This window comes from Ostrinia furnacalis, unplaced genomic scaffold (assembly GCF_004193835.3).
Source record: "Ostrinia furnacalis isolate ACB-3 unplaced genomic scaffold, ASM419383v2 OfSCF3547, whole genome shotgun sequence".
Taxonomy (NCBI): domain Eukaryota; kingdom Metazoa; phylum Arthropoda; class Insecta; order Lepidoptera; family Crambidae; genus Ostrinia; species Ostrinia furnacalis.
The window spans coordinates 486,903-499,024 of record NW_021133786.1 but is presented as its reverse complement, the minus strand read 5'-3'; the positions used below and the strand labels follow the sequence as shown (position 1 = coordinate 499,024).

Genomic DNA, 12,122 nt, shown 5'->3' with positions numbered 1-12,122 from the left:
TAGTTTGTTTGTATGATAACCATGAAGCTATTTTAATTCACATCAATTTTATTAGATGCTACCACTAGCCATCGCACGGAGTTATGTAAATAAATAACGATAAAAAGTTGTTCGTAGGTACGCTGCTCGAGTTTGTTTGGGAGTTTTTAAATTTGCATACTTTTTAGAAGTCTGTAAGTGATTTATTTATATTTAGATTCTGTAAATTTAAAATTATTAATGCTCTGAAATATTTGCAAACGGCTATCATTCGGATAGTACAAGTACGTCTATCTTGCTTATGATTTGTTTGTGGTCTGGACAACATAAATATTCGCATTATTCCGCATGAAAACTGTATTATGGCTTTTGCAGAACTATGCCTTAAAGGTCATTACGAGCACGACTTGCGGAATTACATTTTCGTCAACTCTTAGAACAAATGACGGTCATAAAATTACAAGCGACGTCTCGAGACCTAATGGCACTATTAGTAGTACAGAGCCAGCAAAGTGCGGCCCATTTGCGATAATTCCAGAAAATAAAGAAGCGGAAATGTCTAGTCTCAAGTCTTGAGCATTCGTTGCTGGTCATGGTAATAGGCGTTTAACAGGAAAGCCAACGAAATCGAGTATTAAACAACCAACTCACACGCGTAAGTGATTGATCAGTATGACAAATACGTAGGGTCCGATACCTCGAGCAACGGTCGCGGAGACCTTGGAACCTGCGCCTGACTTTGTTTTTCTGGCGGTTGGCGACCTTGGCTGAGGAGCAAAAGACCGATTTATGGCTCACGGAAGATGCCGTCATCCTATTGTGGATGTGCAAATTGGCGGATTGTAAAGCATTTCAAAGTAATGACTCGGTTTCAGTCGGTGAGAAATTGTTGGTAATTTGTCAGCACACGTCTGCATTTTAAATAATTTAGATGACAAAGGTGGCAAATGCGCATCATGTGATACTTAAATGTTTTTTTTACCCAAATACCGAAGGTTTTAGTTATACTGGACTGGAACAGTACCAGATGAAGCTGAGCCAAAAGAGGTACTGCATCTTTTAAGTCTAAAACGCGGACTAAACGAAATTGAAGGTCATGTTTATCAATTATCATTATTTTTAAAGTAGAACTAAGTGCAAAAAACAAACAAAAGTGTAGATATCGGAACCAAAACCGTGTTAAGGTCGTCCCGCCACTTTTCCTACGCCCTACTTGCGCGGGCACTAACTGCTGAGACCGAGGTTAATTATCGTACCCTTAATCGCCTTTCATCGTACACTCAGCCGCGGTTTTTATACTTTCAAAATATTCAGTACTAGCTTTCCGCCCGCGGCTTCGCGCGCGTGGACTACATTATCTACATATTTTACAGAACCCTATTTTTTTCCAAAATAAAATTTAGCCTATGTTACTCGTGGATAATGTAGCTTTCGAATGGTGAAAGAATTTTTAAAAACGGTCTAATACTTTTTGAGCCTATTCATTACAACCAAACAAACAAACAAACAAAGTTTTCCTCTTTATAATATTAGTGTAGATTAAAGCTTATGCCGCACGAAAGGCACCGGAGTCCGGACATCGCAAAGACAATGGCCAAGTTGAATCTGCCATACACAGGCACATCATTATGAACACAAATTGAAAAGCTATCTTTCTGTCTCTGGCGAAAATTGTATTATTACATCACTCGAAATGTTGTCAAATACTTGCAATGTTGGCTACAACCAGGCCTGGCTCACTCCGCGCGGTACATCCGATAATTACCTACAGCGAAGCGCCCCGCCGGCGGGTATTATATCAGTCGAGTGTCACGCGCGCACCCGTCAGGACGCTGGCGTGCGTTATAGTATGATTATAANCATTTTCATCGTACTTACACAAGTATGCCAAATTTCAGCTCAATCGGTTGAGGAGAACTGGTTTTAAATTCAGTTGCAAGATTTAACCCATACTAACTAACAAGCGAAGTGCTTGTAAAAATGGTACGCATATCTTTTTTGGGACTAGGTTTCTTAGAGTATTATACCATTTTGGAATCTTAGATAGTTGCGTCAACTTTATAAAAAACTTGCCGCAGTAGTGTTCATACTTTTTTTTTACAAAACGATGAGTCAAAGTGGAGTGAAAGTAAAAATCGTTCAAAATTTTAAGAAAATAACATATTTTGATTAACTTTTGTGTAAAAACTGCAAGGATTCTGGGGGTTTTGAGTGTTGGGGTGGACAGCAGCACTACTTAAGTTGCCGATACAAACAAAAAAACAGAAATATTTGAAAAATGGTAGTCGTGGTAATGTAAAATATCATAAGGGGTGTCAATTTTCGAAGAATTTCGCAATTTATTGTGTAACTTGAAAAATAATTGAGATATATTTTTTTCCTTATTTTTCCTAAAGTAGTCATGACTATGTCCATCCTGCGGCGCCGGCTTATCCTTGAATTTTGGGACACGTTGTATAGCCAGCAGTAACAGCCCACACGAACAGAGCAAAATCAAGAAAATATACTCACAGCCGTAGCTATTATTGACGCCGACTGTACCCAGCAATATTATCTACAGGAAAACACTTTGCAGCGTTAAGGGCTCGGACAATGGGCCGGCTATCAGAAGTGCTCTTTGTTAGTGAATTGACCACTTACAATTTCGCCCTAAGCCTTGCTTTGTCATTGTATTGGCAAACAAAAACCTTTAGGTCGAAGGTATATTATTGTACGTGACAAGGAAATAGAGCCTTCCCTTAAAATAAAAAAATACACGCAAGCCCCAACAATGTACAGCATTATCAATTTAAGAATCCTTTTACCGTTTGCTAAATCTTTCGCAATAAAACCAATCAACTCCTAAAGCATTTTAGGTTAAAAAACAAGATTTTTCAAGACAAATCGTTGCAATTCGATAAATCCTCAGAAATAGGAGAAGCTTTCCATTTCCAGCTAAAGAACTGCTCGCGTAAGTGAATTAGGAAGTGCGGTGTTCCCGCAGACTCCTATACTAGACCTACATCTAGCTACTTCTACTTAATGATTAGTAAAATTAGATTTACATACAATATTGAATTACTAGCCGTATAGCAGGCTGTATCAGCCTTTATCCTATTAGGGTTGACGATCCAAGCTTAGGAACGTACTGTAGATCTCGTCTAATCAATATTGCTAAATCAGACAAGGCTTGGTAAACTTACTTGAGTTATTTATTAAAAAAAAAGTAGATAACAGAGTAAAATGGCTTCATCGAGGATTAAATAAAACGATCAACATGTATTTTTTTTGTAACAGCCCTATATTCATGACAGTCAGTAGACATTGAGACTGAGAATGTCAGTGTCAGTGTCCAACGTCAGTTCTCCTTACGAGCGCGACCCTGCACTACCGTGCCGTGTCTACCGTGTCCATGTGAAGATGACTCATATCCGGCACATATGGAAAGACTGGTCTAAATAATTATAATCAAGATACACACTTCTTTATTGTGATGCGATCATACATAGGTACAGTCAATAGCACATTAGACTCCATTAGAGGCAAAATAGTACCTATTACCACAACTTAAGACACCTTTTGTTTATCTCGAGGTGCTGTCGTCTGTACATAATATTACGACAAATAGCTTCGTGCCCTGTGTAGGCAGATAAATTCGATGAAGTAACCATCTCTACACCTATTTTTGACCGAATACCAAACGAGGATGTTTTTGCAAACTTTGTTTAACAAGTTAATATCGAGTAGTGAAGGTAGGAACGGGATGTTTCATGTTATCTTGCGTATTGTACCTATTATCTGAGTAACACAAGACGTGTGGTGTGAGATTATTACTAAAGATCAAACCAATTTAATATTTTATTAAAACTTACTACTTAGGACGCCGTTATTGCAGCAAGCTACTACCTAATGCTCCCTTCTACAGGCAGGTGTATTTCAGTCTTTACGTTAATATTTGCTTACAAAGAAAGTTAGCGGGTTTAATAAAATATTTCTACGCAAATTTCGTAATTCTGCTACCAGGTTTTATTAGGCTATTCAGCAAACATACCAATTTGAGTTTAACTTTTGTAATACAATTCCAACAACTTACTATTTGCATTTTAATATTAGCTAGAATAGGTAGTTTTGGAGTTATGTGGGCTGAATCGAGAATGTTATTGTAGGCTGAATGGTTGTGCCAAGTTCTGTGATTAGCATTTAATTGTAATGCTATATCTATTTCTATTCATGAGTAACTTCGGTACCTACTTGATGACTTAATAAAAATAGGTAAGTACTCAATTATTTGCATCAATAATAAATTCTCAGTAAAAAAAATAGGCTCTCAACATAAAATCATAAATCATGAGACGATTCTAAAAATAACCTACAACTTGACGAAATAATTGGTAAATTAATTTAATTTGATTATCGCAGTCATAACAATAACAATGTATTTTTAAGAAATAATAAACAGGCAGCGAAATGATCGTAGTTAATCAATATTGACCGTATTCGCGGTGATAAGAGGAGGATGCGTGACGACAGTGCGCGAGCGCAGCGTGCAAGGTGATCGCCGGGCGCGAGGCGGCCTTATACCACAGTATATATATGAGCTAAAGCAGTACGGAAGCTTAGCCCTTTCGGCGAGTTAAATACCTACACTTCAACTGAGTGTTAGGGTTGGCACTCTTAATCTTTATAAAATTAATAAGGTTCTACTTACTTATTTATTAAAACGTTTATTTAGGTTTTTTATTATCAAATAACTAATGGAATAAATTAATTGACTAAGTACTTAACAAAAAAATAAAACGTTAATTAGGTTCTAATAATGATCGAATACATAATCGAATAAATTGATTAAGTACTATTAGAGGCCGGTAGAAGATCTATTCTCATAAATAAAATACCGGATACTTACTTTCACATATACCTATTGCCTCATTTTAAATACAGTTCATCACTTAGTACAAAAGCGTGCGGAGCAAATTACTTTATCAAATAGAACACATTGTTAAAAAGCGTAATTACGTAATTTAAAAAGAACTATTACAAAATCATAAATGTAAGCACTTTACTTAAAAAGTAATATTTAATCATTTTTACAATTCAGAATTATTACGAAGTTGAAAGTTCTGGTTTTGAAGATGCCGAGTTCAAGCAGCCGTATACTACGTAATACACATACACTCGTAGCATGTTTTTAAAAATACAGCGGACAGTGCATGCAATAAAATTATTATTAAAAACACAACGCGCGCGACACTCGCGACGGATGGACTGCGAGGTTCGCTTAGAGCTCGTGTAAAGCGTGCGTCTGTGTGCGTGAGTCTGATTTCGAGCGTTTGTATGAAGCTTCCGTACTGTTTGATTTATCTACTGTGCTTATACGCTCAAAGAATAACCGATTGTCCTGAGCAACAACATAATTATACGTAAATAACTATATCCCAAAGGTTCATGCAGCAAGAGGTTAAGAGTAGGCGCACTACATATTACTGGGAACTTTTTAAAAACACTAGAACAGACAAGCTTTAATTACGTTTCGTTGAGTTGCTTCTTAAAGGAAATGGCCTGGATGCTTATTTCAGAAGCTATAAATAAAGATGTGTAAGTTACCATACTAAAGTTATATTCATTATACTGTGGCTTTGGCCACTGTGGGGATCTTTAGACACACATCAAACCAGTTTTGGATGTGATTTCTTATTGGAATCAAGGTTGTTCCTCATAATATGAAAATGTCAGAACATGCATGCCTTAAAATGTATTGTTTTATTCTTTTTTTAATGCAACATGCATGTTTGCTAAGACTTTTACCATGTTTTTTAAAGAAATATTACTCCTTCCTGAGTATTTATGCAGTAACTAGCATATTTCAGTTATTTAATATACAAAATAATTTGAATCTTAAATTAAAGTGGCACAGAATTCATGGAAAAAATGAAGAATAATTAAATTAAATTACAAAGGGGAAAAATTACAATACCTGTCTACTGAACAAGTAAACAAATTGTTGAACAGCTGGCCATAAAACCAAGACAAAGAAGTTCATAATGTTTTTAAATTATTGTTTTTTCTAATAGGAAAATACATTTTTAAATGGGTAAATATCACATAAAAGGGTAACCCAATAAGAATAGGTACTATATTCATTTTGATATTACTGAGGTGGGTGTTTTAATGTTAAAGTTGTATAATTTAGAGCACCATGGCTTTACATAAACTTAAAAAAAATATTAATACAAATCTTAAGGGTAGAACTAAATAAATGTCTTAAATTTCATTATAAGGAAATATTATTTAGTCAATGATGACTTTGTAGTTATCTAAATAAATATTTGTATTTCTATGCGTTACTTAGTTTTGGGGGTTTAGGTCCAGCAGTGGACGTCAATTGGCTGAAATGAACGAACAAACTTAGTATTTATTTAACATTTCTTATTTCGAGATTGTTTAAATATCTCTTTTTTATTCTGAAATTTTCAATCATAATTGTGTCAATTAAAAATAGTTTATGTTACAAAACTTTAATCTAGTGAACTAGAAATAACAGTGTTACAAGGTTATTTCTAAGTGGAGATAGTGCATGTTTTGAATTGTGAAAGAGAATCTATGATGATTGCAACTTTGTTGAGCCGTAAATGATGATTTTTTTTCAAAGGTTGATGGGCACTGAATTTATTTGATCTAAGTAACATAATAATTAATTACATTACTAAATTACAGTATAATAATACCCCCCATATTAAAATGTTTGATTTGTTTTTATTATTCGTACTCATAGGTTTGTTATTCATATTTTATTCTTATTGGATAAGAAAGGGACCGGCCTGTTATTAAACCATTAATTAAACTTAAAGTACTGTCTAAAATAAGAGAATAGTTACAAAATATGTAATAATTATTTCATATTATGCCAATTAAATTATTTAGTTACTTTCACTTAAACTTAAAACATTATGAAATCACTCTAAAAATGCAAAACTAATAAAACCAAGTACATAACACCTCCAGCAACAGGTAGAAAGTAAATATACTTCACTAAGTTAATGTATTGGAAAAAAACTTCAACAACAACAATCAATTAAAACTCATTAAAACTTTTGTAACTCACACAAGCAACCAGGAATAAAAAGAAACATACAGGAAGTAGGTTTTACTATTATTTAGGAAGTAAACAACTACGACTCCGCTAAATACAAATTGGCACTACGCTGGAATGTTCCCATACATTGGAAACAGGTTGGCACGACCACAAAAGTTCCATTACTTACTTAGGAAATAAGAACACAATTAAAGAAACAACTGTTAGACATATAACGCAGTAAACTGAACACAAATAATGAAAGGATAGTTTGACTTACCAATAACAAGTTTCATAAGAAATCGCAGTACACAAAATTCTATGCTCACACCTACACAAATTTCAGTCCACTTTCTTGATAATGATACCACAAATATATTTCACAATAAATTGCACTATCGTCTATAACACACGCAAGATGTTTCCTACTAGATTTTAATTAATTGGAACACTAAAACAGGCCCGCAATACCTTAGCCGCCGAGATAATGTTCATCAATCGGCCATTGCTTGCTCGCTTGCTGGCCTCGCAATTCGCGACCACAGAGACCGTTCGCTGTCGTGTCAATGTTTTTTTTAATATAAAATGTTACCATAAGTTAAGGCTTGAAAACTTCTATTATTTTTTCCTTAGATTAGATACGATCATTTTTGCAATTTTTGTACCACATCTTTAATTAAAAAACTAGCAAACAGGGCCTATGGGTAGGGTAGCATGAACTTTCAACCAATCTAAGTGCAATTGTACATACATACCACAACAATGAAAAATTTTCTGAAAAAGTTATTGCAAATAATAATTGCATGGAAACAAATTGGTAAAGCACAACATTGTTATCGTAGTTATTAGCTGATTGATGCACAAGCTGATGAAAAAAATTTAAATGCAACTATTTCGCTACTACAATAAACTACTAAAACTCAGGTTTTTTTGAGCTGGCATCTATTTGTATGTTTTCTCTTTCACTCATGCAGTTGTCTCTTTCATACACGTTATTTGACGTTTTGAAGTAGTTTATGAAGGTAGTACAAATTACTAATTTGATAGTAGACGGTTCTATTTCCATAAACTGCCTTTCTTGGCTATTTCAATAAAAAAACCTAAACAAACGTTTACAGAGGGATCTCAGATGTCATGTTTTAGAATAATAATTATTGATCAAACCAAAAAAAAAAATTTTTATATAAGATCAAAGTTAATCCTTTTAGCTTCGTAAATAGTAGAAAACTGTCATCATTCATCATTTTGTCAAACACAGGTGTTTTCGTATCTAGAATTTATTTTGAAATAAAATGTAAATTAACAAAATGGTTAACTTTCGGAATGCTGCTTCTGCTTTCCAAACTCTAAACGGACTTATATGTGTGTACAAACCCTCATGTGTTCCAATCAAACAAGTACAGCACACGATAAAAACCAATTTGTGTAGAGGTTAGTTTTAAACATTTTCTTCTAAGCAATTAGGCATTGAAAAAGCTCATAACAATAATCAACAATTGATTTTACAGATCTTAATAAGCTGCCTGACCGTCCACGTGAAAAGCGGGTGGAGATAGTAGGTGCTACCAATGAGCCCATGACCGTAAAGTTGGTGCCCAACTATGCTGATGACCCATTAGTTTGCGGGCCGCGGTACATTCTGGAAGACATACGATGCAGTTGGGCTACACATTTAGGCCTTTTCAGTAGTGGCGTCTTATGTTAGTGATCATATCCATTTTATTTTTTTATAGAAATCAACTATTTTTATTTTTTCAAAGCATAAAGGTTCCTACATTATTCCATTCCAGTGCTAGGTATAAATGAAGGCACGAAACTTACATACCTCATCAACACATCTAGACTGACAAGGGCATATAAAATACAAGGCCAGCTCGGGAAGGCAACAGATACATTTTTCTGGAATGGCAAGACCGTTGAGCGATCTGCGTATGGTCATGTGACAAGGGAGAAGATAGATAGAATAGTTGCCTACATGCAGGCAGCACATCAGAAGGCTATGTATGAGTAGGTATCAGCTAACAGGATCATAATATATAAAAAATGAGCATTGTATCAATAAATTCAGTAACAGTACATGTTACAACAAAGTAATGTATGAGATTGAGAAGTTATGAACAAAGTACATGATATTCAAATAAAACTCTTTCTCCAGTTAAGTGTGGATTTATAGAAAGAATGGGGATGTTGCCTGGGTCAAAAAGCAAGAGTTTTAATTAGTCCGTCAGTTAACTTATCAAAAAATACTCTACACGTATTTTTCACTTTTTCAAACTAATGAAAATTTAAAGAGATAAAGCGCCCCAAAGTTCATAAGAAGAGGCCCGTGACGTCAACGCTTGCTTAAAAATGCCGCACGTTGTGACGTCGTGCGCAACTTCAACGCACCATAACTATGTAATTATTTGTTAGATTGACCAATAAAAATATATGTGTCCAATATTTTTTTATATTAAACATTACGGACTAAAAAAATTTTTTTAGGCAACTAGCCTATTAACCTTCAAGCGGGCGCGCGGTCTGTTGTAACGGCAGCGGTCGCGCGTAAACGAAAAGACCTATAGGGTCTAGTAAATAAATAAAGCACTTATTTTCCAATAATCATTTATTATTTTGTACTCAGACATATTATGAGTGTATTTAAGTCTTAAGTAATTTGAATTAAGTTAAAGAAACAATTATTTAATCAATTAACATAACGAAAATATTATTTGGATCAAAAACTAATTTTTGAACACAAAATCTTTCAAAATACCTCAGAATAGTTCATATGCCTGGTAAAAACGATAAAAATGGCAAAATAATGATAAAACATAATTTTATAATTTTGGCTCAGTTTAGCTTGGTCTCCGAGCTCCGATTCACTCTATTTTTCATCTTTTCATAATAATGTCTCTGTTATTTCACTTTGGACTAGCAGTTTACGACTTATTTAAGAAGAAAAAACATAATTGCAAGCTTAATTCAATGATATTGGGTGATAGCCGAAGAAATGTTATACCGCATAGAGAGTCGCGCGTAACCTTTTCGACGACAGGCGCGTGGCGTGCTTTCGACGCCGGCGCCGCGGCTTAAACAATAGCAAGCCATGGGGTGGGAAAAGCGCGGAGAGCTGAGGTGAGCTCTTTATTTCGCTCACAATGAGCAAGCGACAGGCTACTAAAAATGAGAAATATGTGTAACAAGTAAAAAAAAAGTTAAGAACGAAAATGTGTTAGGCGCGGTCGATTCGACGCCGCGCGCCCGCTTGAAGGTTAATAGTATTCACATTATTTCAGACAATCTGGCCTCCACATGGAATCACAAACCACATATGAATTGGCTTCTCAGGGCCTCCTAAGGCCAGCACATAGTAAATTACCAATAATATATGGAATCAAGTGTGTACACTTTGACTCCCCAAATTTTACATTAGGTAAGAAAATATGACTAAGGTATTGCTTAAAATAATGAAATCTTTTTTCTATTACATTTTTAGTGCAACAGTTAATGGTCAAATGCCATTGTTTTTTATCACCAAACCAGATCATAGAGAAAGTGATATTTGAAAATCATTGATTCTTAATTTTCTTTTCAGAGGTACAATCAGTAAATGAGTATGACCACTATCTATGGACGTTAGTCCACGATCTGGGCATACAGCTGAAAACGTCTGCCCACTGCACCGGGGTACAGTGCATCAGACAGGGCAAGTTCACCCTGGACGTGGCACTGTTGAGGAAGCATTGGCAGCTGGAACACATCATTGACAATATGGATAGATGTCGGCAGATTTTAGAAGAAAACAAAAATCTGATGAGGCCGGAGTCTGCTAGGTTATCACTGTAAATAATGTATTAGAATTTAGTTAATGAATAAATAAAATAAGTAATATACATTTTATGAAATTGTTATTTTACTGTCTTCTCAATGTTGGAGTACCTACATATCTCAACATTTAATTCAACCCTATTTACAAGCTGTACTTATTACTTAATTTTAACATATTTATCCAATTTTAAGTATTCAATATTTATGTGTGATTCAGCATCACTCACTAATTCAGAAACTCATCAAAGATTAACTTCAATTTTGAGTCCAAATGCACATCACTTGCTAAACGCATTAGCAAGGCAGTTTTTACGAGGCATCCTCAAATGGATCTGATCGAATAATCAAAAAACATCAGGAAGTACTTGAGGGAGTGTTAGCTTGCTTCTCCATTTGTTCAATGCGTTTATGTCTGATCATGTTCGATAGGATACCATCAAATGACGTAGTCTTCTTCTTAGCTGACCCTCGTAGTGTGTCTTCCCCGTCCCTCCGCACCCGCAAGCGCAAAGAGCTTACTTCATCCATGAAATCGAAGTCTGATTTTTCTTCTCTAATTGGAGACACCGGCATTTCTGGTTGGTTTTCTTTGCTTACAGGGACGGGAGAAGGAGCCCTTCTCCCTGGACACTTCCATTCAAGATTCAGAGTCCCGCTTTTGTCGATGTTTTTGTAAAGCTCTTCCAATTCATTCGGGTCGGGCATCCAACTTTTGCCAATAAAAACTCCAGATTTGGAAAGCTCGTCATCGGAGCACGGTAGATCCCAATCGTCACCATGTTCTGAAGAACACATATTTATTGAGACTACCAGTCTTGAGCAATTTTTAAGAATTTTTTAAGGTTATTCCACCACAAACACAACATCAACAACAAGCAATTTTTTATTATTTTAACGATTGAGTAAATGAAATGTCACATTTAGTATTAGTTATTACGGAGAGGGTATCCACATTCCACAAGCTAAGTAAAAAATTGTGACCATGACCATGATATTTCAACAATATTCACTGAACTAAATTTTACTAGCCGGGTCGCGATTTAGGGCACATTACGCCCTAGAGACCTGAGCCCCGATAGATTGGAGTCGTTAAAAATAACCGTAATCGGGGCTCTGTTTGGACCCAAAAGAGTGGTAAGATAAGAATGACATCAATTGATAATTTTTAACAATAATCGTTGCGCGATGACGACACGGCGCATTTATCAGGTAAATGTAGTCTCCATAAAAAGTGCAGCTCGAAGAGTACTTACCTATAACAATACTTTTTTTTTCTTGAGTA

The 12,122-nt window shown here is 35.3% G+C and overlaps 2 protein-coding genes across 2 annotated transcripts; one reads left to right on the top strand and one right to left on the bottom strand.

The window, feature by feature from the left end:
• Positions 1 to 8,257: 8,257 nt before the first annotated feature.
• LOC114357976 (mitochondrial mRNA pseudouridine synthase Trub2) lies at positions 8,258 to 10,923 on the top strand. Its single transcript, XM_028311811.1, has 5 exons — positions 8,258 to 8,461; positions 8,539 to 8,730; positions 8,821 to 9,037; positions 10,309 to 10,445; positions 10,608 to 10,923. Exons 1-5 carry the CDS (start codon positions 8,338 to 8,340, stop codon positions 10,856 to 10,858), a joined length of 921 nt encoding a protein of 306 aa, XP_028167612.1. The 5' UTR covers positions 8,258 to 8,337; the 3' UTR covers positions 10,859 to 10,923.
• On the bottom strand, positions 10,904 to 11,759 carry Pa1 (PTIP binding protein Pa1). The gene has a single exon (XM_028311812.1). The coding sequence runs from the start codon at positions 11,633 to 11,635 to the stop codon at positions 11,195 to 11,197; it is 441 nt and encodes a 146-aa protein (XP_028167613.1). The 5' UTR covers positions 11,636 to 11,759; the 3' UTR covers positions 10,904 to 11,194.
• Positions 11,760 to 12,122: the final 363 nt, after the last annotated feature.

Bases quoted from the DNA above. Each gene is read 5' to 3' on its own strand.
- Pa1 (XM_028311812.1), bottom strand. From the start codon at position 11,635: ATGTGTTCTTCAGAACATGGTGACGATTGGGATCTACCGTGCTCCGAT.
- LOC114357976 (XM_028311811.1), top strand. From the start codon at position 8,338: ATGGTTAACTTTCGGAATGCTGCTTCTGCTTTCCAAACTCTAAACGGA. The intron at 8,731-8,820 runs GTTAGTGATCAT...ATTCCATTCCAG, and splicing joins TTTCAGTAGTGGCGTCTTAT to TGCTAGGTATAAATGAAGGC. The intron at 10,446-10,607 runs GTAAGAAAATAT...TTTTCTTTTCAG, and splicing joins CTCCCCAAATTTTACATTAG to AGGTACAATCAGTAAATGAG.